The sequence below is a fragment of the Drosophila erecta genome, unplaced genomic scaffold (assembly GCF_003286155.1).
Source record: "Drosophila erecta strain 14021-0224.00,06,07 unplaced genomic scaffold, DereRS2 tig00000092-arrow-pilon, whole genome shotgun sequence".
Classification (NCBI taxonomy): domain Eukaryota; kingdom Metazoa; phylum Arthropoda; class Insecta; order Diptera; family Drosophilidae; genus Drosophila; species Drosophila erecta.
In genome coordinates this window covers 9,159,463-9,183,259 of record NW_020825207.1, presented here as the reverse complement: position 1 = coordinate 9,183,259, position 23,797 = coordinate 9,159,463, and the positions used below count along the sequence as shown (strand labels likewise).

The window sequence follows — 23,797 nt, the reverse complement described above, 5'->3', positions numbered from 1 at the left end:
AAACTTCATAGGTTGTGTCCATAAGCATGTGAAGAAAAATTTTCCCCGATAAAGTTGAAGACACAACGGGCAAGCACTCGTTATCCATTTGAAACAGCTAATTATTGGCGGGGAAAAGCGTTGGAATTCGAATTTTGATTTCCTACATAAATTCAAAAAGTTAAAATTTTTGAAGCATACTTTTCGCATAGCAGCTTTCTTTCTTTGCCATCCCTGACAGTTTCCGGGTATCGGGTAGCGACCATTACTTTCCATCTGTCAATGACAATGACAGGCGACTTTCTCACTTTCTACGTACCCGTCTTCCTGGCGAAACACAAGCACCTCCAAGACCCCACAAAGCATCATGACAAGTGCTAGCGACTGGATTTCCGAGGACCTGGAGCCAGGCACTCTGCTATCGGTGCAGGAGGAGAATGGCGTTGTGACCAAGGTGTACGTAACCCCCTGCTTGGAGCCGAGGATTAAGGAGGCCCTGGTGGAGCGCAAGCCAGAAGTTTTTCCGGAGGCCAACACTATGCTCTTCCACTGTCCGTTTTGCTGCAATGGAATTCGCACGGGCGGGGCCTACAAGGTTCATCTGGGGGCCTGCGAAAAACGCTTTGCGTGGATGATGAAGAATGGCCCGGTCGTGCCCCAGCTGCAATGCAGCATTTGTAAGGGAACCTTCTCCTCGGTGGCATCGCTGATCAGCCACAGGCTCCTGCACGGAAGCCCTTCAATGAATCGCACCTGCGGATCCTGCCATGTAAAGTTCGAGACGGAGCTGGAGTATCGCACGCATTTGGAGAGCCATCTGAAGCCGCGGGAGTCCAAGGATGAGTCCTACGAAGGGGCGTACACCATCACCAAGCTCTTCGATTGCCTCTTCTGTCGCAAGGCGTTCTTGGCCTGCTTTAGGCCTGGCCAAGTGACCCGTCGATACGCCTGCGACGACTGTGTCCACAGGCTGAAGGCCCAGGAGGCGGAGAAGAAGCTGTGTGTCAAGAGAAAAGCCGAGTTGAGCTGTGATCGCTGTGGCAGAAAGTACAAATATGAGGGTTTCCTAAACCGTCATTTGAAGACTTGCCAGGTACCGGCGAAATACAAAAGGAAGCGAGAGCCTGAAAGTGAGGAAGCTAATTAACATTTTCAAACAAAGTTGTAAACATTGATTCTACAAATCTATAAAGTTAACTTTTAACAAAATATATATTTTTTTACAAGAAAACAACGTTAGTTTACAATCATTTAAGTTGCTTACCTATTGCCAAATAATAATTGTTGAAATATATTATTTTTCACAAATTCAAGTTATGGCGCCCATCACACCGATATCTGTTCAGATCTGCTATCGATGTGGCCACACTTATCGATACATCCTCCGTGTCGTGGTATTTTTGTTTTAAAGCGTTAGTGGATTTCCCGCCCAGCTGCACGTGTAAAATTTTTGTGCAGTCCACAGGAAAGTTCGTAAATAAACGAGTTTTCGGGCATTTTCAGCGACCAAAATGAGTTCAGACGAGTCCAGCGATGGATTGGAGGAGCTGCAGAGTCTGAAGGCGCTGTACGGCGAGCAGGCAGAAGAAAAACCGGCAAAGATCCAAAGGAAACGCTATATTCCAAAGGCCTCGCAGGCCAAGGAGCTCAACTATGTGGAGGTGCCAATGGAAAAGGTGCTCTTTGGCGACAGACAGCGACTGCTAACTAATCTAGCCAAGTCCGTGGGGCTGAAGTTGCCCAACGACGACGAGGACGAGCAGGAGGCAAATCCCGGCCAGTCAAAGCCAGGAGACAAGCGGAAAGCCGCCTGGTCGGATTCCGATGACGAGGATCTGCAGGTGGGCGATGTCAAAAAGGCCACAAAGCACACGGGTCCACTGAACCACCTGCGCAAGGATAAATCGTACAAGGAGTACCTTACGGCACGATTCCAGCGCACGCTTAACCAACCCAAGTGGGCGGAAAAGAAGGCGAAAAACGAGGACGACGAGGACGCATCCTCCGACGAAGAGCTGCTGCAGACAGTAGGCTTCATCGACCGCAAAGCCCGGAGCAGTGATCTGCCCCAGAAGACTCTAAACTTCAAACGGGTCAAAGACCTGAACAGAGCCACATATTCCGAGGGTAATGCCACCAGCATTCAGTTCCATCCAACCAGTACTGCTGCTCTAGTGGCGGGCATGAACGGCCTAGCCACCATCTACGCTGTGGACGGGCAAAAGAACGAGAAGTTGCACAATATGCGCTTCAAGAAGTTCCCACTGGCCTGCACCCGGATTGCTCCCTGCGGCACAAAGGCGTACTTTGGTTCCATAAAACGATTCTACTACTCATACGACTTGTTGGAGGCCAAGGAATCCAAGCGTACGCTGCCGGGCGATATACCGTTTATGCACCGCTTTGAGGTTTCTCCATGTGGACAATTTATCGTCACTGCTGGCAAGTTTGGAGCCATTCACTTGCTCACGGCCAAAACAAATGAGCTGTTGCACAGCTTCAAGCAGGAGGGCAAAGTGAAGAGATTCGCTTGGTCTGGGGACTCCAAGAGGATCCTCGTCTGCGGTTCCACAAGCAATGTTACTGTGCTCAATCTGCGCCAGAACCTCATCGAGCACAGCTTTATGGACGACGGCTGTATATATGGAGAGTCCATCCAACTGTCTCCCAACCAACGCCTTCTAGCCACAGGCAGCCAAGAGGGCGTGGTCAACATCTACGACTACGAGAGTGTGTTCGCATCGAAGACCCCACAACCCGAGAAGCGCTTCATGAACCTGCGGACTGCCATCACGGATCTGCAGTTCAATCACTCATCTGAGCTGCTGGCGATGTGCTCCAGTGAGGCACCGAATGCTGTTAAACTGGCCCATTTCCCCAGCGCGACGGTGTACTCTAATTTCCCGGAGCAGAACGAGAAAGTTGGCTCTGTGACCTCCATGGCCTTTTCGCCGCACAGCAGCTTCCTGGCCTGTACTACTAAGGGCAAGCAGGTGCCGCTCTTTAGGCTTAAGTACTTCAAGGGATATTGATTGAAGGCGGTATGATGTTTATAATAAATTCTTATATAAAAAACGAATATCGCAATGATATGCTGCAAGTATTATTTAAGTAGTTACAATGGAACCTTTATTTAAGTTAACAAATTTAAGGGACTAATCTTTAGAAGGGAGCTCGGAAGATATCGCGTTTCTGGGAGTCTTGAATCTTGCCAATGTCGTCCAGCTTCTTGCAGATGTTCGTCGACTGCGATTCGATCCACTGCAACGAACTCATATGGGCATTAAGGATTTTTCCGATCTGGATGATGGGATCAGTAGTGTCCTGGCCCTTGTTGGCCTCGTTCAAGTTGTCAATGATCTCCTTCAGGTCCTCGGACATCTGTTTCAGCTGCGTGTCCAGATTCTCCACCATCAGGTAGGTTTGGCTGCGTTCCATGTCCACCCTCGGTAGATTGACGAACTCCTTCTCAAGCGGCGCCAGGCTGTCCTCAAGCTCTTTTTGCTGGGTGGCTATAAACTCCAGCTCCTGGTCAAGGACTTGCTGATCGGTTTTCACCTTTTCCACGGCATCGTTGAGCTCCACGATCTTCTGGCTGTTGCTGATGAGCAGCTTGTCCCAGGCGTTGATCTGAGTGGCCTGCTCGGTAAATACCTTTTCCTGTTCTTCGAACTCCAGAGTCCACTTGTTGATATGCTCCTCCAGTTGGTGGTAGGACAACTGGGAGGCCGTGGAAACCGCCGATGAGTCTGTGGTCTTGGTTTCAGTAGTGAGATTGGCAAAAGCACCGCCAGTACTTAAGGTTGGGGCAGGTGCAGCTCCCAGGGTGGGAGCTATGGCCGCCGGAGCTGCTGTCAGAGTTGTGGGAGCAGCTGCAGTGCTCTTGGGTGCTCCCAATCCTGTCCCGCCCAGCAGTCCAGTTGTGCTAGCTGCGGTGTTTGGTGTACTGGCGGCTAAGGTGGGCACCACTGATGCCGTCGGTTGAGCCATAAAGCCTCCGAAGGCGGGAGGAGCAGCAGAGGTTCCAATCGCTGTCGCAGAAGTGGTGGACACTGGATTTGCGGCTTGAGTGCCCAACGAGAGGGGAGCTGATGCTGTGGCGGACGCCAGACCAAATCCAAAGGCCGGTGGAGCCTGCGTCTTGCTGTTGTCTGCATCTCCGCCACCAATACAAGCAGAAGATGCCGGTGGTCCGAACGAGAATGTGGGTTTTGTGGCGGGAACCGTGGCTGCTGCTCCTGGAGCTGCGGCTGGTGCTCCCGTGCTGAGGCCGAAGGAAAAGGATGATGCACCTCCGATCGGAGCGGCGGTTGTTGTGGGCAATTGGAATACCATGCTTAAAGTTTAGCCGAATCGAAGTTAAAAATACAAATCCAATCAAACGAACATAACACGCCAAAAACAACCAGTGTGACCCTGCCTTGCAGTTTGGAGCTGCTGTCGGTGTTGGAAAGCAACTAATTTTGAGCTCAACTTAGCTATTTTCACGCCAAAACCATCAGTAGCATAAAGAATTGAGCGCGTAAATTAAATTTGAAATATATTTTAAATAAGAATCTATATGTAATTTTTTGACACAGACGACGATATAAAAAATCATCTACATACATCTAACACATTGCGATTTTACTAACATTTTCAAGAAATCGATGTAGTTCCAAAATGTTAAACTAAACAAACACCCATTTACACCTTAAACATGTGGTCGCTGTTTTTAAGCTAACTGGCCAATTCGGCAAGCAACACTGGTCGTGTGGCATGTTTTAGTTCCAATTTTAGTCGTATGTACATAGCAATAGGTATCCGCGCAACTTAAATAGCAATACTAGTGAAACAAACTGCAAAAGAACGGAGTCAGCGATCAATCGCACAAACAAGTAGAGGACAAAATCAGTAACAAAACACCTGCTTTAATTAGTCATCTTACGCTATCTGTAAGTAGAAAGGCGATAAGGTAACATTTGGGTCAAAAGAATTCAATTACAAGCCCAGAGTGCAGCGGCACTCAGTTCAGTAATTGCATTTTGCTAAATCAGCCAAACACATGTGCACTTCCTATCAGAAGCTACGTTCTGCGTACCCGTGTAGGTTCTCTTCGGAGCTGCCAACCAAAAAATGTAAGAAAGTACCAAAGGTACAAAATACTTGTGGTACAAAAGGCAGAGCATAGATTGCTCGGTTTTAAATGTGAGCTCTTTCAAATAGAAACTATGTTAGGATCCTTAAAATAAAAAAAGAAAAAATTGTTTTACAAAACAAGTTAAAACCTATTGAAAACATAAACATCTCCCTTTCCTAATATACAGATATAAATTTAATTTTGAGTAAAAGTAATCAAAGTAATAAATCACAATATAAGAAACAGATAGCACCGAACTATGAGTTCTATACAATAATTTGGAAAACTTATATTTTCAACCTAGTTGTGCATTAAATTTTCTAAAATGAATAACCTAATCTTGAAGAAAAATCAAGAGGCAGTAAACATTATAGTTACACTGATATAATAAGTATTTAAGTATACATGACTTTTCTTGTTTAGATTAAAATAATTATAGACAAATAATTAAAATTAGTTTACTGATCAAAAGATAAAAGCATGTGAATACGATTTCTCATCACTAGACCCATGCCCCAGTCCACCATGCTTCCGCCTATTTCCCCAACTTTGTAGGCCAGTTTAGGTGGCAAACAGCGCCTGAATTGAACAACAAAAGCATATCAGAATCAGAAGCCCCTGTTCTCGGTCTCTCCTCGATTCTCGCTGTTTGCTCCCTGTGATCGCTGTGAACTTGGCGTGATAAGGGGCTCCGGCTCCTCCTGCAATCGAGAAAGCCCGCTGTTTGCGCCACCCGGCGAACACCAATCAGTCGATGGGAGTACTCCACAGCAATAGCAATTAGCCACTAACCTTCTGCCAGCTCTTCAGGTGCCATTCCCCCGCCTCCAACTCCTCAGGTGCCCCGGGCAAACGGAGTTATCTGGAGTGCCGCCCGCTGGAGAATATAAATTCGCTGGGTGCCCAAAGGCCAGGATTCAGTCGGTGCCAATAGCTCGCGATGTACGGAACGTGGGGCGTCTTTCTGGGCGGGATCCTCCTGCTGCAGGTTCTGCAACTATCTATGGGCCTCGATAATGGCCTGGCACTCAAGTGAGTACAAGATTTTAATTGGATTCCATTCCAGCAAATTGAAATTCCTTCGATTTCAGGCCACCTATGGGCTGGATGTCCTGGGAGCGGTGAGTAATCTTTTACCAGTATCTCTCAAATAGATTAGATCACTAAGAACTATCATTACGTCTTACCTTTAGAATGAAAATGCACGCGGCTTACTATAATATTTAGTACAAATTAGGGCTTGGCACGAACTTTTTCATGTGCTTAGATAAAACCCTTGCTGATATTACTATGTTATATTCAAAGATTCTTGTAATTATTGATTACCTATGTTTTACCTACAGTTTCCGCTGCATTACCGACTGTAAACTGTATCCAGATGAGTGCATCAGGTAAACCCAAACCCAAACTCAACTCAGATCCTTAAGTGTCGCACTACTTCTTTTTCGTTTCCCCTTATAGTGAACAGCTTTTCCAACGGCATGCCGATCTCCTGGTTTCCGAAGGATATGCAGATGCTGGCTACGAGTACGTCATCATAGATGACTGCTGGCTGGAGAAGAATCGTGACAACGATACCCAGAAGTTGGTTGCGGACAGAAAACGCTTTCCCAACGGCCTAAATGCCTTATCCGATCATGTAATTTATGAGATACAACTCTAGCCCTGCAGGCTGCCCTAATAATACGAATGGTTTTCAGATCCACAAACAGGGTCTAAAGTTTGGCTTGTACCAGGATTACGGCACCAACACCTGCGCTGGTTATCCCGGAGTGATCAAGCACATGAAGCTGGACGCCCAGACCTTTGCCGAGTGGGATGTGGACTACGTGAAGCTGGACGGCTGCTATGCCAATATCAGTGACATGGCCACGGGCTATCCGGAGTTTGGACGCCTGCTGAATGAAACTGGCCGTCCGATGGTGTACTCCTGCAGTTGGCCCGCGTATCAGGAGGATGCTGGAGAAATGCCCGACTATGAGTCACTTAAGCAGCACTGTAATCTGTGGCGCAACTGGGACGACATCGACGACTCCCTTGAGTCCCTAATGCAGATCATGGACTACTTTGCAAAGAACCAGGACAGGATCCAGCCACATGGCGGACCAGGACACTGGAACGATCCCGACATGCTACTGCTGGGAAACTACGGCTTGAGTTACGATCAAAGCAAGCTGCAGATGGCCATTTGGTCTATTATGGCGGCGCCTCTAATTATGTCAAATGATCTGGCTGCAGTGCGTCCCGAGATCAAGGATATACTGCAGAATCGGTTGGTTCAGCTTCGATAACCTCTATAGACCTATTGGTAAATTATTGTTATTTGCAGTGCGGTCATTGCTGTGGACCAGGATGAGCTGGGCATCCAAGGCCGGCGTGTTTTGTCCCGCAACCAAATCGAAGTCTGGAAACGTCCCATTACGCCAGTAACGAAGAGCGGACACCACTCCTATGCCGTCGCCTTCGTCAGTCGCCGAGATGATGGCGCTCCCTACAGCATCCCCTTCACGGTCAACGAGCTCGGACTGAGGAATCCCAAGGGATATAATGTACAGGATCTGTACGATGCCAGCAATAAGTTGGGCGTCTTCCAGTCGGACAGTCAGTTCATCACGCGCGTCAATCCCAATGGTAAGTCCCAATCCGTTGCTAAACTCAATGTAGCCCTGACTTACTTTATTTCCCCTTCCCCAGGCGTAACTTTCTACAAGTTTACAGCGTTGTAACCCCAAGATATGCAAATCAGTCGCTGCCATCAAATCGAATATGCTCTTATACAGACACTATTTCCACATTGCTCATCGACGTTGCAACGATGATCCGTTTAATACGTTAATTCCGACAATAAATACCAGGTAATAAGCGAAGAGTTTGACTTTGTTGATTTTTATTGTTTGTTAAACAATTGATTGTGTGCCTTACACACAGGTATAAGTATTGTACAATTATAGGCATAAATTGCAGTACCGACGCTAGTTAAGACTTGTTCCATGGTATAAATAAGGTCTGACTGGATGAAAGAGTTAAATCGCAAGCTTGTATAAATAAATTGTAGTACTATATGCGCGACAAGGACCCGGATAAGAGAAAAAGGAAAGCGACCCCTGGGATCACACCAGTTATAATTAGATACCAGCTACAGCTACAGCTACAGCTTACACGGGTTTGGTCGAGAGAGTTAGAGTTATTGTCAAGTTGTAGGCGAAACCGAAACCAAACCGAAGGAACCATAGCCCGGGGTTAGTGCACCCCATTGCTGATGGTCGGCGTGCGCTCGTAGGTGCGTCGATGCAGCGCGTCCACATCCTTCAGGTAGTAGGTGCCGGGAAACAGTGCCGAGATGCTGCCCGTGGGCGTGTAGGGCGCCGCATGGTTGTTCTTCTCCCGCACCTCCATCAGCGCAGAGAACTGCTCGGGAGCAACCTTCTCCCGTGAATTCAGCAACGGCAGCACGTAGTCCAGCTTCGAGACAAACTTCTCGAAGGCAGCCGCATCCTGGGTCACGCTTATCGAGTACATGGAAGCAGCCAGTCCGGATCCGTAGGAGAACAATCCAATGCGCTTTCCCACCAGCTCCTTGGCTGGCCCTCCAATCAACAGAGACACCAGGCCGGAGTACACCGAGGGGGTGTACATATTGCCCACTTGGTTGGCCAGCAGCAGCGATTTCTTGGTCTTGCTGGCAAAGATGTCGGCGGACTGCGTCATGAAGGCCTTCTCCACATCGCGATCGAAGTAGGTGCTCTCCAGGGTGGCGGTATTGAAGCGTTCCAGTTCGGGGAACTCCTTTGTCCGCTCCGCCTCATTGCTCAGCAGGAAGTCGTTGAAGCTCAGGCGACCGACAGACTTTTGCACCAACTTGCAGAAGGGCGTGTGGAATAGGATAGCGTCGAAGGTGCTCAGGCTGGCCGGCTGCTGGGAACTATCCTTCTGCTGCTGGTTGAACTTCTTGCGGTACAGCCTGTAGCAGGTGTCCAGAGCAGAAAGGTAGCACTGAATAGAGAGCTTTCCATCTACAATGGGGTATTCGGAGCCGAGGTCCGGCTTATAAAAGTCGTAGGCGTGCTCCATGTGCGTGGCGCGTAGTCCACGATCGAGGACCAGCGGCGCATTTGGACCCACCAGCATGGCCACAGCACCCGCTCCACCAGTTGGGCGCGCTGCACCCTTGGCGTACACGGCGATATCAGCACAAACGGCCAAAGCCAGGCGTCCGTCCCAGCTGGATGATTCCACCCAGTTGACGGCGTTGAACAGAGCCGCCGTGCCGCCGTAACAGGCGTTTGTGGTGTCGATGCCCTCAATGTCCGTGTTCCCGCTCTCGGCGAACAGCTGCATCAGCACGGACTTCACCGACTTGGACTTGTCCACAATGGTCTCGGTGCCCACCTCCAGTCGTCCGATCTCCGAGTGCTTCACATGGTGCCGCTCCAGCAGGCGACTCACAACCGTCAGGCAGAGAGAGTTGACATCCTCGCGGTCCGAGCAGAACCCCATCTTGGCCTGGCCCAGACCAATTGTGTACTTGCCCGCGGAGGCACCATCGAAGGTCTCCAGCTCCGTCTGGTCCACGTACTGCGAGGGGAAGAGAATCTCGATGGCGCGTATGCCAACGTTCTCGGGCCAGTGGGATGCCATGATTGTATCCGGTTATCTAGTTAATCCTGAGCTCTGCAAGAGAGGGAGGTTTGGCATGAGATTAAATGTACATTCAATTCAATATTTCAGTCGTTAAAAACTATAAAGATAACTATAAAGATTCGAGTATCGAAATTGTTTCTTTAAGTTAGAGCAGTGGCATCTGCTTGTTTAGAGGTTCCTTAAGTTTCATTTGAGTAGAGTTCTCGATGTGGCCCGAATTCCAATGCCAATTGGCATTGGGAAACTTTCTCCCCGCGCAATCACGGCGTATTTATAATGCTTACAAATTGGACGAGGGCAGAGACAACCTGTTGCACGCTCGAGCTGCGTTGGACGTGTGTAAGCCAGTGACTTTGGCTGCGGCTGAAGAAGTCATCAAAGTCTGCGAGCCAGAGTCCCCCGTCTTGGGGGCCAACTGATTTCCCTGGCTGAGAAACCACAGCGAGAGAGCCGCCGGAGCGGAGAAAGTTTCCCCCGCTCAGACGAGCTCCACAAAAGAGAGCACTCAGCCGCTGTGAAGTAAGCCACAACATACGCATCGCAATAAATGTAAGCCAACAAGACAAGCCCAAAAAGCCAAAGGGACAGGGGCGTGGATGCTGCGGCTACACGCAGAGAAGTTACGAGTTCTTTAAAAACAACACCTTACTTTTTTGCCACAGAACAAGCTGCAGAAATATCTTATTTTTAAGAGATCTATCAACCTGCATGGGGTCTTCAAATAAACATCTTTGAAATGATTACTTTAGCACAATAACTTGTTTCTTGAAACCGCTTGCCTTGAAACACCTCATTTTCACACATTTTGATTTCGGGCCTTCGAATGGAACTGAAAAATGGGCTTTCTTTTAATGCACCCTCTTGTGATTTGCATGTGAATTTGAAAACTTTGGGATCTATATAGTATCGAATTTCGCTCGGTGGAGCATTGTGGGACAGGCGGAGCGTCTTCGCCCATAAGTGGGTCATGCCCATCGAGGGAGAGTTCCCTCAATCACACGCGTGTCCATATTGTATAACCGATAAGAGGTGCGAGTGTGGCCCAAACCCGAAAAGCGGTTGACATGTTTACCGTTACGCTTAGCACCTGCGACTACTGGCACTGGCCTATTGACTATAGGTTTTCACTTTTCGGACTGGAACGTGGGGATGTGATAGCAGGCTGGGAAGCGCGAAGCTCACTCGGTCGGATCTCTCGGCGGACTGACGGCACTCGAGCCACTGCACTGGCATATGAATGTGACCATGACGGCGGTATTGGCAGTGGAGAGGCGGCCACCTAGCCACCTAGCCACCAAGCAAACAGAGGCGAGAACTTCAGGGGAATAGGCGCTGTAAGTCAATGCCAATTGCTGAAAGCGCTCGGCGAACAAATAGCGATCGTGCATAATTACGGGAAATATTTATCGCTCAGATACGGCCAGCGAGCACGAACACAATCGTCGGGGTTAAGAAGCCGCCGGAATATATGGAATATAAAGATATGCACATGGATAGCCGTGGCTTTCGGCTTTCTGCGATGGGGTAAAGATCAAAGGCTGTCCATCGCTGATAAGGGCGGAACAAAGCGGCTTCTTTAAAAATACTGCCGATTAGATGAGATACTTTTTCCATTTGCCTGGACAAATACAAGTTTTTCGCCATTTGTTACTTAAGACTTAATTATAAGATGAATTAGTTATACTAATTATTTTTCTGACATATTTTAAGCTGATTAACAAAAGGCTTATCATATTTTCTAAGCTCTATCTTCAAATATGATTCCAGGCTGCACGCAATCGGTGATTGATAAAATAATGTACAGAAATCACTTAAAATGAATTGATAACAAAACTACTTTAAGTAATTGTGATATTACTTGAGTGTAAGCTGACTTGATTAATTAAGTCAAGTGAAAGTCAGCCGTATTATCAAAATTATATTCGGTCCTATTGTGCGAAAGTATGAATCATTTTCTGAAGTCGTGAAACTCTAATTTCAAGTAATTTAAGCGGTTTAAGTCATTTAAGTTATTTTCCCGAGTGGCCGATTGGAATAAAGCAACCCGTGGGTTTCAGTATGGAAATGGATGAGCTGTTTATGCAGTCGAGGGGAAAGGGAAGGGCAAAGGGGCACTGTTGTGGTTTTGTGAGCTTATTTTTAGCACTTCGTAATTGGGAAATATTTGAATAAACATTTCCTGGAACTGTTGCGCACTTGGCTAATTGTTTGCTCTTGAGTCTTTTTTTTTTCGGCTGCAGAAGGCTGTGGAGCGGCGGATGGGGTGGGGGAGGTCAAAGGTCGGGGTGCTCCCGATAGAAATACACGTGTATTTGCGAGCCGGGAGATAAGCATAGCTTAGGGGTCAGGATTATGAAACTGAACTAAGGCGATTCATATCACTGGAAATGGAACATTTTCGATCTACATTATGGCACACGGCTGGAAAAACGCTGTGAAACAGCTTTTGCCGATTTTATTTACAATAAGCAATCCTAGTAGCACACATATTATGTTCCTCTGACTTCTGGTTACATCAGCGTCCACGCTGACCACCTGCCACGCCCACAGCCTTCAGGCAGCGCAGCTTGAAAAGTACCCCCGCTCGCTGTCAACTTACTTGCTAATATTAATGGTCCAGGGCGGGCGATATGTTAAAAGCTAAACTAATCTTGAATAAAATTAAGCAACGAAACTGCGGCACCTTAGCCGCAGGCAGTGTTGGAAAGCGCGCAGCGCTAGAACAGCTGTTCACCGGGTCAGCTGTTTGGCTCGCAGGCTAAGCAACACTGGCGCCATCACGTGAATCTCGTGGGCATTGTGAACTGTCACTTTTTTCGCCAGCGCTTTTCTCACCACACAATTTCGTTCGTATTTGTGGGTGGCGGCGGTCGATTTGCGCTGATTTTTTGGCAAAGAAAAACGCACTTGCTGTTTTTAGATAGCACATAAAGCACACCTGTTTCGTTTGCAATCAACCAGAGTCGCTGAAAAGTAAGTGCCAACCGTAAGGAATAGTTTATTCGGCGGGTTTTCCACGTCGCCGTGAAAAGTGCAAAAGATACCCCTCGAGGAAAAAAGACCGATTACTACATCGCAGTAGGTCTGCTGACCAGAAAAAGTGCGCAAATCTTTTATAGCTAAACGCAGATAGTGAGAAAATTAGTTTTTGCAATGTGGCTATGATTTTTTCGAAGCAGTGTGACCCTGAAAATAAGAGTTAGCCAGTTTGATGCGATTCGTTCGCCAGCAGATTGCCGCAAGGCCTGCGGATATATCTGGAAATATCCAGCTGGTGATCGTGTGGGCTGGGGGACGGGCAGTCGGGAAAATGTGTGAAAAGTGTTTTGGTTATTGTGCCCAAATGAAAAACCCGTGAGCAGCGGAAAATTATCGATCGAAAAACTGTCATGTGACTGTCAACGAACAGCTGACATTGCGAGTGCAACTCACCACGGCGAGTGGTGAAAAGAGCGCAGCAGTCGCTTTCAAATTCAAAGAGAACGAAAAGAATTCTCTTACTCTCTTTGGGTAAACAAAATAAGCTGAAAATTTTTCGTTTAAAAATTGAAATACTTTTCGGTTATTTTTCCACAAGGCACGTATTTCGCTGATTAATAGATTGTGTTGTGCGAAAACAAGCAAATACACTTTGATGCGCTGCACGAGGATTAATAAATAATGGTATTGCGTGCACCAAGGACCTTGATGAAAACCGGCCACATATATTTTACTTGATATACTGTATACTCTACGAGCTGTAGGCAAAACACAAACGCGGCCAATAAGGCGGAAATCCAAATGGCCAAACAGCTGCTGGAATTCCAGCGCGTGCTTATCTGTATGTCTGTGTGCAAGGTCTCCCGAGCCGCCCACTCCCACTCCCAGCCCACCCACTACCACCCAAATTCCACCCCCCGGCAAGCACATTATTATTAATTAATTTGGGCGCACACCCACTGCGGCGAGGATATCGTCAAAACTTTGTTTTCCTCCTTTGTTCCATTTTTTATTGTCCTTTGTTTTCGTCGCTGCAATTTCCTGTATTGGATTTGGACTACCCCAACTGGATGTGTATCTAGATTTGGGTATGGGCATGAGCATGGGCATGGTCTTGGAATCGGTATATGGATATGGATTAAGCCCTGGACCCCAGGCCCTCTCCATTAGCGCCAGCCGTTGGCCAGTCAGACTGTCTCCATTCGCTTGGCGACGCGTTGGCTGGAGCCCTCCGCTTGTCGTCCCTCTGTCCTCGCTTTTCCCTTGGACTCGGGCCAATCCACGTCATCAGTTCAACATGAACATGGCAGCATAACAGTTGGTAACTCCTGCTCGTCGCCCTCCCTATCTGTCCATATATCTATCTATCTATGTGTTTCCCCTTTTGGGCCGCAGCAACTTGACTTTCGCTGCTAAAAATAAACATACGTAGTTCTGCACTGGAAACAAAACGTGCACTCTTCTCTGACATCGTATTGTGCAAGTCACCTTATGGAGTATATAGAGCATATGTTGCAACCCAAACATGAGTGGTTAATTATCATTGCCTACATTCTGCCATTAGATCAGCATTCAGCCATTAAAATCTGAACTTTTATACCTAGATAAATTAGATAATAACTCTCACATATCAATTTCGTATCAGTTTGCATGTCACGAATCATGGCTAAGGAATTCGAACGGTATTTTAGACTTTCATCAAGCTGAAGAGGATACAGAACAGTCTATACTATAACTATAACTATTCAATAATCATAATTATCTCAAAAGCTGAGTATATAAATAGTTTTGTAAAGATCTTGCAAAAATTAACTATGAAATTGACTGATCCCCGGTTATGTCATTCTTAACCTTCTTTGGATGCAAAATTATATTTTATAGCCTCGGCTGATATTTTTTCTTTGCGTGTTTCCCTATCTCATTTACCATGCTCCCCTGTCAGTTGCCAGGATTGTTGCTGTTGTCACTCCCGCCCCTCCAGTTAATGTCCTTGTTGCTACTTCTGTCGCTTCCTGGGCGAGGACAATGCACTGCCTTGACTTTTGATGGGGCAGGAGGAGGAAGGCGGATCTGGAGCCGGAGACGGAGCTAAGCTGTTGTCACTCCTTGGGCTCGTGTTTTGTTTTCGTGCCTCTTTGTGAAGGCCATCATGGTAGTTATGTAATAACAGTGCCGACCATAGGCCGAAATTGGGTAAAGTTAGATTTATATCTCGTGGCGTTTGCTGTGTGATTACTCATACGCCCTGTGGCAGGAGCAAACAGAGGAGCAGCGGCGCTAGGAGTCAGCGACACTTGCCCAAATTGAGCACTCGTTTTCGTTTGAGCCATGGCGCCTTTTTCCTTTCCTGCCTTCCGTGCTTTCCGTGCGGCTTCGTCATCAACCGGACGGATTCGTGTTCGGCTGACGAAGCGGATCGCAGATACTTCGGCCGCCGTTGGCTTTTTCGACTTCCATGGCATCTGGTCGTTATGCCAGCCGTCATTCGGCGACGAACACCCGACATAGAAGCACGCCAGTCAGCATGTGGCACAACCGGAGAAAGTAGGAAAAACAAACGGAGTAGAGGAAAACCCCAGTAACGGCGGCCAGTGAAAAATGCCAAAAAACCTGGTGGAAAAGTTCCTAACCATTCTGTTGAGACGCAAGGAGTGCTAGGATCAAGTGTTTGTGTAAGCAACGAGGCCTGTACAGTGTACACATGTATGCACATACATACATATGTATATACCATAGAAACATAGACAAACTGGCGCTGGACTGCCTGGCGCCAGAGTTTGGGGTTGTGATGGTTCCATTCGGGGCTCCTTTGTCTGCGGAGAGTGCACTTTTCAGGGCTCGATCACATCTACTCGTACATACAACTCAGTTACTCGATGGTCAGTGTTAATTAAATTTTCAACAGCAGCAACTTTCGTGTCACTCAATCGATAGGAGGAGTTACATAAATTGGGAGGGGGTAATCGATTTAGCAAGGTCACAGACAAATTGACTCCGACTTTTACTCACTCCCAAACTTATTCACCCCCAATAGCCATCAAGATGATGTCTGAATACTGGATTATCTCGGCCCCTGGCGACAAGACCTGCCAGCAGACGTACGACACCATGAACAACCTGACCAGCAAGCAACACAACCTGTGCAATAACTACAAGTTCCATATCCCAGATCTTAAGGTAAGTTCTCTCAAAAGTGATGTAACTGAAGTGGTATATATTTCGGTGTACTCATGCCCCATTTAACCACTGATTTATCATTAAAGGTGGGCACCCTCGACCAACTGGTGGGCCTCTCCGACGATCTGGGCAAACTGGACACCTATGTGGAGCAGATCACCCGCAAGGTAGCCAACTACCTGGGCGAGGTGCTCGAGGATCAGAGGGACAAGCTGCACGAGAACCTGATGGCCAACAACAGTAAGTCGTCTGCCTGCCACCACTTAAGTTGTATTAGCCTAGCTTAGTCTAGCTTAGCTTAGTTCCGTTTAGTTTAGTTTAGTTTTAGTTGACGTGGTTAGGTGATGCCTGTCCCGAGTCACGAATCTATATCGTTTTGGTTCTTTAGTTATTTCTAAGCAGTTCTTCTGACCGTAGTCACTTTTGAATCGGAATGCTCAGATATATTCGTACCATGTGTATTGCCCACATCTATTGTTTACCCACAACTATTCTGTACTAACTAACAACCAGTGAGACATTAATCGAAATCCCGTTTTCCAAGCCGTCGAGGGCTGTACGAAGTCGGTTACTATGGAATGTTTTGATCTATCTATGTCTCTGTGTGAGAAAAGCCCAATCTAACTAACACGAATACCGTCTATTTCCATCATGACTTAATATACCTACCCAATAGATTATGCGAGAAACAGATTTAAAAACTAATCGATTTTCAGCCGAAACACTTCGGCCCTACATTTATTTGGTTCGAGTTCTAGTTTCTAGGCCTTTTACTTTTTCGTTCCCTAACATTATTTTCCTTTACACTCCTTGGTTCCTTTTGATTTTGATTTGATATGTTTCGTTTACGTTATTTTTGATTTCTATTGAACTCATGCGCACAATCATCACCACTGAAAAGAAGGATATTTCGTAGGCATCTAGCTCAAGTTGATCTAAAAAGATACAGTGCCATCAAACAACAATGGAATTAAACTTTGCGGCCAACAATAAACTACAAAAGAGTTGAAATTGAAACGAAAGAAAACAGAAATGTTGAAATTAGCCGAATGGGAATTTGCGTTGTTTATTTTGTGTTGCGTTTGTTGTACAATTTAATGCGCACCGACCTCACACACTATATAAATCTAAAACTACTCTATACTATGCCAGCTAAACACACACAGATACACACACACACCAGCGTATTTTTGGCCCCTTTCAAGGGCGCCCAAATCCCCGGTCAACTACTCCATTACGTTGGTCGAAGGTCGCCCCTGAAAATAAAATATACTCGTATATATAATAAATTCATGACAAACAATTGAAACACACTCACTCACACACGCTGAAGGAGTACAGTGAACACTTTGTATATTTTACATGAATTGTTGTACGTTTCTTTTCGGTTTTCGATACGATTGAGTTGGACAAGTTATTTGTGGTCTTCCGTCATTTGAAAGCCCATTAGTTTTTAAATCATTCACCGCAAAAAATAGAACGAGAAAAAACGTATGAACGTATAAGATGAAGGAAAGCTAATGTGTAAAGATATACCCCCATTAACTGCATATATAACAATATAAATATATATATAAATACTTGACTATGAACATTTGCGCGAGTGTCGTTCCCTCATGCATATTTCCTAATTTTTATTTCGAGTTTACATGTACTATGATTTGTATAAATAACTTTGTAAGTGCGTGCGTCTACAAGTTGCCCGACTTTTGTACTGTACATATATGTTTAAACTATATAGACTGTTGTAATTGTTGTCTGTGTGTGTGTGTGTGCCTGATTGCAGTGTGTGCGTGTGTATCTGTGTTGTCTCATTTCCTCACCTGCATCGAATCGCTTGGAAAAACGCTTATTTCTGTACCAGACGCCTGTTTTTCCCCGAAAAGCCCACTCACACACACAGCCAAAGTGCAGAGATGCACCTCAAAGGACCTTTTTATCCGCCGAACGAGTGTGACTGCGTGCGTGTGGGTGGGTGGGCGTCAGTGTGTCTGTGTGTGTACCTCTGCACCTGTTCATACGCCTTTCACATCCACCGCCATTCGCTAATTGGGAAAGATGGGAGATACTTGCAATTAGAGCTAATTGGTAAAGTGTGGAGCACACGAAAAGTCGACAAAGAAACGCTTTTACACTGCAAACAAATTATTCGAGTACCAGAAAACGCCCAAAATGAAAGCACAAAATGAGACGCAAACATCTATCAGCCATGGGATCATTGAATTCCCCCCGATTACATTTTTGTTCCACTGTTGTTCATGGGATGCCATTCACTTCCAATTCCTTTTAGCACACATATCTCCAAAAAACAAACCCAATACGCACACATGAGTTTCAAGTTATTTACATTTTTCTCATATGATTTTCCTTATTTATTTATACGATATTTACAAAACGATAAGTATAATTTTGGTTTCGCTTTTGGTTGATGATCGTAACGATTAATGATTACCCAAAGATCTTCGGTTTTAGAGTTATGAAAGCAGTTGATCCTGAGATTAGATAGGCAAGTCTGAGGTTTAGCCCCTAAATGTATGCTACATAGTTTTACTTATAATTTATTTCGACCGTCCCGCCGGGAAATTGAGCCGAAGCACTCGGAAGGGAAACCATAGCTAAGACTAAGTCTGCAACCGAATCTAAATGCCTTGTGTTGTATTGTCTGTATCGAAAATCGAATCGCTACCAAAACAAAAACGACACCAAACGTCATCTCAAACCGAAACCCGATCGCCATCCGAATGAATCCTGAATCGTCCCGAATTCCGGCACGCGAATCCCGAACGAATCTTGCGCGGATGCAGGTCCTGGGCCACCCGACGACAGCATGCCGTGTCGCCACCACCAGCGCATCAAGCATCTCAGCCTGCGACACCAGCGAAAACACCAGCACACGCACCACCAAAACAAACCCCAACACTACCATCACCACCATCACCACCAGCTGCCGCAGGATCTCAAGGGTAAATCCGCAGCCACTTGTTCTCCCGCCACTCCTCCTGCGCCTGCGTCTGCACCACCCAATCTTCCGCCTGCCTGTGCCTGCGACGTCCTTGCGCCAGGATCCCTAACCGGCGGCAGCCTCACTAACCTGTCCACGAGTCACGACCCGGAGCCGGAGTTCGACGCCTGTCCGTGCGATGAGTGCTTCGCCTGTGCCCCGCCCAGCACCAGTGCCACGGCCAGCACGCTGCTGGCGGATGAGTGCTACTCCCAGACGGCCTCCTCCATGCTCAGTGCCACCCGGTGTGCACTGTCCACGGTGGCGGCTATAGCCACTGGGAGCGGTTTTGGCAGTGGGCCGAGCACCAGTGCCGCGGCCGCTGCAGCTGCATCCAGCTCCTCCGGTGCCGGCGGCGGTGGTGGAGCGGGGCCCGCCTCCTGCTCGACGCTCTGCTCCTCGGCCTATTTCTCCACGTCGGCGCCCACGACCAGCAGCTCGGTGCACAGCAGCATGTCCCGCTCTAACAGCAAGCGGCTGAATAACAACACTTGCAGCATCAACAATAACAAGCTCAGCTTCCGCAGCGGCAGCCATGTGAGCCAGCTGCACTTGGCCACGCAGCATCCGCAGCAGCCGCCGCATCATCATTCGCATCCGCCACCGCAACCGCAACCGCATTCCAATCCGCTGCAGTCGGCCGCACAAAAGTCCATGTCGGAGGACGAGGGCGATGCGTCAAATGCCCCCGAAGATGGGGAAACGGACGAGGACCCCAAGAGTCCGCACAGTGTGCAGTCCGATCTGTCGGACGCCTTCGACTGGTGGTTCAATAAGCCCAAGCGTAATTCTAAGAAGAGCAGGTATCTTATCATCGCATTACCTACTTTGTAGAACGTTGCCAAATCGCCAGCACCCCAGACAAAAAAAAATAAATAAAAACCAAACCAAAACCAGAAAATAAAAAGCCAGTCAGTCACCCGCTGTCATCCCGCTAAAGCTAAGCCAAATGAACACCACCACCACAACCACCAACACCACCCAACTTATACAAAAGCCTCACACCAAACACGCTGTATGTAAAAACACAAGATACAACACCACACACACTGAAAACAATGGCGCACCCGCTTTGCCTGCCCTCATCCAAAAACCAAAAACTAAAAACCAAATCCAAATCCAAAACCACACAACACCAGCAATATAAAACCCAGAAAATCCATATATGTTTCAGTTGATTAAGAACCAAGAACCGAGTCAAGTGCAATAATAATGTATTTCTTTTTTAAATCACTCCCCATCGCACATTCGCATTTGCCCACCCATGATCACCATCACCATCACCACCACCATTCGCCACTCGCAATCCACATTGACAGTGCACAACAGCAACACGAGACAGCACAGCAGCAACACCAACAGACGACACAGCAACATGCAACACCACTGACCCCACAGCAACACCCCAACCACAATCAAAACCAAAACCAATACCAAAACCAAAACCAATACCAATACCAATACCAAAACCAACACCTATCCAAAGCAATGACATTTTGGCATCAAGCATCGACCACACCGCGCTCTAGTTATCGCTCTTTCTTCAATTCTCTTGCCGATCAAATTTATAGCAAACGTTCTACACCGAGTCAATTAAATATAAACAATGGATTTAATTTAACACCAACACATAGATCGTCTCCAGTGAGTAGTTGTTGTGGCAGTAGTAGCCAGGGGCGATCCAGTCCGGACACGGATCCCGCCGAGCCGCCCGAGTTTCCGCTGAGTCCAGGTTAGCATGCCCGGGTTGGTGTTGGTCTGGTCCCCGAACCCGAACCGACCCAATCCCTCCTATATCGACTATGCAGATCTCTTGATCTCGACGTTGACATATACCTACTATATGTGTACATGTTGATGTTGCCGTTGCTCTTCCGTTCCGTTTGGTTTCCTTTAGTTCATCCTTATTTTCTCTGATTCTGATTCTGTTTCTGATTCTGATTTCTCCTTTTTGTTTCTTGAGCAACTTGATGTTTCCTGACACCACCACCTATCTGAACCACTCCACCTTCTTTGATCTTGATCGTCGTCCACTCACGGGAGTAAATGGCAAACGCAGACGAGTTTTCGTTTCCGTTTCCCTTTCCGCTTCTGTTCCTATCTTTTTGTTGAAGCAACTATTTCTCCCAGTGATCGTATCGAAGTTCTTCCTTCCTTCGCCACTTTTGATTTGCATTTCTCAACTTTCTCTGTGGTATTTGCAAACGCCTTTTGTTTGCGCTTTCGTTTTGCTTTGCCGCGATTTGACTATCAATATTTCAGTATATATGAATACACGGATCTGTTGATTATTTGTACCAGTGTAAAAGTGTAAAAGCGATTATGTTGTTCTTTCAGTGTACGCTCACCAAATCACCAAATGTTGTTCTGCGCTCCACATCATTACAGCCTCGACTAACGCCGATTCCCATTAAGCTATATAGTCAGTCAGCTATGTCACCAAAAAACAAACAAACTTAAAAAAATCACGATAATAATTTCTAAACCTGCAGCTTTGCCCAGCGCCAAATATTCAATCAATCAATCTCTGAGTTCCTGTTCGCTTTGTTTTTGCATTATATTTTTGTCTCTTGAGTGTCTATATATATACTTATTACACAGCATTATGTTTTCAAAGTCCAGCTAACGTGTTGTGCCGTATGACACGAAAGGTATTTCCAATTGCGACTAATATGCGTAGTCCAAAATCCCCCGTAATCCCCGTAGCCGTTGTAAATGCATCCAAAAATTGCTCGTTTATCGGTGTTCCTTGTTAATATAATCCTTATGTATCCTGTACGTGAGTGTGTGTGTGTGTGTCTGAGTAAATTAATGTAATTTATGTGTGCGTAATAACTAACTAATCAGCATTTTTCAGTTACCTTATTTACATTACTTATATAACTCTAATTTAAAATAGCTTTCCAGCCTAGTTTCCTTCAAACTAATTCAATACGATTTTTAGATCAATTACTATTACTATGTATTTTTTCAATTTCGTTTCGTACTTAAACATTAATTGAACAACCCGTTTGTTCAGCTAGTCAACTAAGAAAATAATTGCGATTTGTGCCAATCAGATTTAACTAATACCGATTTTCCACGCATCGATCATCAATAGCCGAACTACCCCAGTACTTGACCCGCTTCCAATGGGACATGGCCAAGTACCCGATCAAGCAGTCGCTGCGCAACATCGCCGACATTATCTCCAAGCAGATCGGTCAGATCGATGGCGACTTGAAGACCAAGTCGCAGGCCTACAACAACCTCAAGGGAAATCTGCAGAACCTGGAAAAGAAGAAGACGTAAGTTGAGATTGATAATTACTCTAACTCTATAAATATTCATATAATATTGCGCGTTTTACAGTGGCAGTCTGCTGACCAGGAATCTGGCTGACTTGGTCAAGAAGGAGCACTTCATCCTGGATTCGGAGTATCTGACCACCCTGCTGGTCATTGTACCCAAGTGAGTCGTGCATACCAGTCCATTATAAACCGATGATATTAATCGATACTTCACGCACAGGGTCATGGCTAATGACTGGCTGACCAACTACGAGAAGATCACCGACATGATCGTGCCCCGCTCCTCGCAGCTCATCCAGGAGGACGCCGACTACTGCCTGTTCAACGTGACGCTCTTCAAGAAGGTGGCTGAGGAGTTCAAGCTGCACGCCCGCGAGCGCAAGTTCATTGTGCGCGACTTTGTGTACAACGAGGAGGAGCTGGCTGCCGGCAAGAACGAGATGACCAAGCTGATGACGGACAAGAAGAAGCAGTTTGTGCGTAGCCCACTGAGAGCGTGTATCATGGAAGATCAGTTCTAATCTCGAATCCATTGCAGGGTCCCCTGGTTCGTTGGCTGAAGGTGAACTTTAGCGAGGCCTTCTGTGCCCTCATCCATGTCAAGGCGCTGCGCGTGTTTGTGGAATCCGTGCTGAGGTACACTATCGTATTGTGACCACCATTGAATGTGTTTATAAGTCATTTGTGCGCCCACAGATACGGCCTGCCTGTTAACTTCCAGGCCATCTTGATCGAGCCCAACAAGAAGAGCGTGAAGCGTCTGCGCGATGTGCTCAACCAGCTGTATGGTCACTTGGATGGTGTCTCCGCCGGCGGTGCTGTCAGCAGTGCTGATGTGGGTTAAAGTCGATACCCATTAATCTCTCCTAAACTGACGAGATTGTTTTTAATTCACTCCACAGAACGTAGACATCCCCGGCCTGGGCTTTGGCCAGTCCGAATACTTCCCCTATGTGTTCTACAAGGTCAACATCGATATGGTGGAGCAGGCCAAGGTCTAAGATCGTCCGTCGCCCCCAACATTGCATACATCCAGCCACACAAAATACACTTTAATACAAAAACAACCAACTTAAAAATCAGCTGAACCATTCGCAGACATCTAATGAAAGAAAATTAATAGATTACTTTAAATAATTTTAGTCATTGTTATCTAATTATTGTTGTTATTTATGTTGCGCGTTGCCGATATCTGTTTCAAATCAACTTCCGGTTCGAGAAATCGAGACGCGCCTAAATCAACCGAAATAAGTAAAAAAAAAAAAGAAAACTTTTGCAATAATCCCAGATCTTGTGGAACTTTCCCATTGTTCTTTTGTCCCTCTTCAGTTTGCAAAGCAGTATTTTATGTTTTTCTTATGCCTTATATATGTTTATGATATGATGAAAACCCAGAGTGTTTAACCCGCAGCCAAATTTACATGCATTGTCGCTAGAGACCCGGCTAAAATCCTCCTTTTTTGTTCGTTTTTTGGTAGCTATACAATAAACATTTGAGTTACATTTTGTTTTACAACATTTTCGTCTCGTTTCGTGCTTGTGCTCCACTTGGTATCTGTATCCGTGACTAACAGCCAACATACAAACAACATGCCCAAAATAAATTTAAGC

At 46.5% G+C, this 23,797-nt stretch overlaps 6 protein-coding genes across 15 annotated transcripts; 4 read left to right on the top strand and 2 right to left on the bottom strand.

Annotated features, from left to right (window-relative positions):
• Window positions 1–274: 274 nt before the first annotated feature.
• On the top strand, window positions 275–1,126 carry LOC6548678 (transcription factor E4F1). Its single transcript, XM_001975325.3, has one exon. It carries the CDS (start codon window positions 347–349, stop codon window positions 1,124–1,126), a length of 780 nt encoding a protein of 259 aa, XP_001975361.1. The 5' UTR covers window positions 275–346.
• Window positions 1,127–1,390: 264 nt separating this feature from the next.
• On the top strand, window positions 1,391–3,046 carry LOC6548679 (U3 small nucleolar RNA-associated protein 18 homolog). Its single transcript, XM_026980749.1, has one exon. It carries the CDS (start codon window positions 1,491–1,493, stop codon window positions 3,009–3,011), a length of 1,521 nt encoding a protein of 506 aa, XP_026836550.1. The 5' UTR covers window positions 1,391–1,490; the 3' UTR covers window positions 3,012–3,046.
• Window positions 3,047–3,066: 20 nt separating this feature from the next.
• Window positions 3,067–4,522, bottom strand: LOC6548680 (nuclear pore glycoprotein p62). Its single transcript, XM_001975327.3, has one exon. It carries the CDS (start codon window positions 4,312–4,314, stop codon window positions 3,142–3,144), a length of 1,173 nt encoding a protein of 390 aa, XP_001975363.1. The 5' UTR covers window positions 4,315–4,522; the 3' UTR covers window positions 3,067–3,141.
• Window positions 4,523–4,688: 166 nt separating this feature from the next.
• On the top strand, window positions 4,689–7,965 carry LOC6548681 (alpha-N-acetylgalactosaminidase). Of its 2 annotated transcripts, XM_001975328.3 has the most exons (8): window positions 4,689–4,913; window positions 5,901–6,130; window positions 6,190–6,219; window positions 6,442–6,489; window positions 6,560–6,737; window positions 6,799–7,370; window positions 7,428–7,729; window positions 7,793–7,965. In XM_001975328.3, the coding sequence occupies exons 2-8, from the start codon at window positions 6,039–6,041 to the stop codon at window positions 7,822–7,824; spliced, it is 1,254 nt and encodes a 417-aa protein (XP_001975364.1). In that variant the 5' UTR covers window positions 4,689–4,913; window positions 5,901–6,038; the 3' UTR covers window positions 7,825–7,965. The 2 variants fall into 2 exon arrangements, with proteins under 2 accessions (XP_001975364.1, XP_026836623.1); XM_026980822.1 differs by lacking the exon at window positions 4,689–4,913 and having other exon boundaries at window positions 5,610–6,130.
• A 3-nt stretch (window positions 7,966–7,968) lies between these two features.
• On the bottom strand, window positions 7,969–13,117 carry LOC6548682 (hydroxymethylglutaryl-CoA synthase 1). Of its 5 annotated transcripts, none has more exons than XM_015156230.2 (2): window positions 12,339–13,117; window positions 7,969–9,769 (listed from the first exon to the last, which is right to left on the bottom strand). In XM_015156230.2, the coding sequence occupies exon 2, from the start codon at window positions 9,734–9,736 to the stop codon at window positions 8,339–8,341; it is 1,398 nt and encodes a 465-aa protein (XP_015011716.1). In that variant the 5' UTR covers window positions 9,737–9,769; window positions 12,339–13,117; the 3' UTR covers window positions 7,969–8,338. The 5 variants fall into 5 exon arrangements, with proteins under 5 accessions (XP_015011716.1, XP_015011715.1, XP_001975365.1 ...); XM_015156229.1 differs by lacking the exon at window positions 12,339–13,117 and adding an exon at window positions 10,812–11,097; XM_001975329.3 differs by lacking the exon at window positions 12,339–13,117 and adding an exon at window positions 10,827–10,984.
• Window positions 12,565–23,704, top strand: LOC6548683 (V-type proton ATPase subunit C). Of its 5 annotated transcripts, none has more exons than XM_026980817.1 (11): window positions 12,630–12,712; window positions 15,753–15,895; window positions 15,982–16,135; window positions 18,700–19,699; window positions 20,531–20,628; window positions 21,997–22,183; window positions 22,248–22,346; window positions 22,407–22,662; window positions 22,725–22,822; window positions 22,883–23,021; window positions 23,089–23,704. In XM_026980817.1, the coding sequence occupies exons 2-11, from the start codon at window positions 15,761–15,763 to the stop codon at window positions 23,185–23,187; spliced, it is 2,265 nt and encodes a 754-aa protein (XP_026836618.1). In that variant the 5' UTR covers window positions 12,630–12,712; window positions 15,753–15,760; the 3' UTR covers window positions 23,188–23,704. The 5 variants fall into 5 exon arrangements, with proteins under 5 accessions (XP_026836619.1, XP_026836618.1, XP_026836616.1 ...); XM_026980815.1 differs by having other exon boundaries at window positions 20,468–20,628; XM_026980816.1 differs by lacking the exon at window positions 12,630–12,712 and adding an exon at window positions 15,189–15,390 and having other exon boundaries at window positions 20,468–20,628.
• Window positions 23,705–23,797: the final 93 nt, after the last annotated feature.

What these genes read in the sequence shown, in the direction of transcription:
- LOC6548679 (XM_026980749.1), top strand. Translation starts at nt 1,491, where the DNA reads ATGAGTTCAGACGAGTCCAGCGATGGATTGGAGGAGCTGCAGAGTCTG.
- LOC6548678 (XM_001975325.3), top strand. Translation starts at nt 347, where the DNA reads ATGACAAGTGCTAGCGACTGGATTTCCGAGGACCTGGAGCCAGGCACT.
- LOC6548680 (XM_001975327.3), bottom strand. Translation starts at nt 4,314, where the DNA reads ATGGTATTCCAATTGCCCACAACAACCGCCGCTCCGATCGGAGGTGCA.
- LOC6548681 (XM_001975328.3), top strand. Translation starts at nt 6,039, where the DNA reads ATGTACGGAACGTGGGGCGTCTTTCTGGGCGGGATCCTCCTGCTGCAG. An exon ending in TAAATGCCTTATCCGATCAT is followed by an intron (nt 6,738 to 6,798) that starts GTAATTTATGAG and finishes AATGGTTTTCAG; the next exon opens with ATCCACAAACAGGGTCTAAA. An exon ending in CACGCGCGTCAATCCCAATG is followed by an intron (nt 7,730 to 7,792) that starts GTAAGTCCCAAT and finishes CCCCTTCCCCAG; the next exon opens with GCGTAACTTTCTACAAGTTT.
- LOC6548683 (XM_026980815.1), top strand. Translation starts at nt 15,761, where the DNA reads ATGATGTCTGAATACTGGATTATCTCGGCCCCTGGCGACAAGACCTGC. An exon ending in CGTAATTCTAAGAAGAGCAG is followed by an intron (nt 19,700 to 20,467) that starts GTATCTTATCAT and finishes TCAAATTTATAG; the next exon opens with CAAACGTTCTACACCGAGTC. An exon ending in CTGCTGGTCATTGTACCCAA is followed by an intron (nt 22,347 to 22,406) that starts GTGAGTCGTGCA and finishes CTTCACGCACAG; the next exon opens with GGTCATGGCTAATGACTGGC.
- LOC6548682 (XM_015156230.2), bottom strand. Translation starts at nt 9,736, where the DNA reads ATGGCATCCCACTGGCCCGAGAACGTTGGCATACGCGCCATCGAGATT.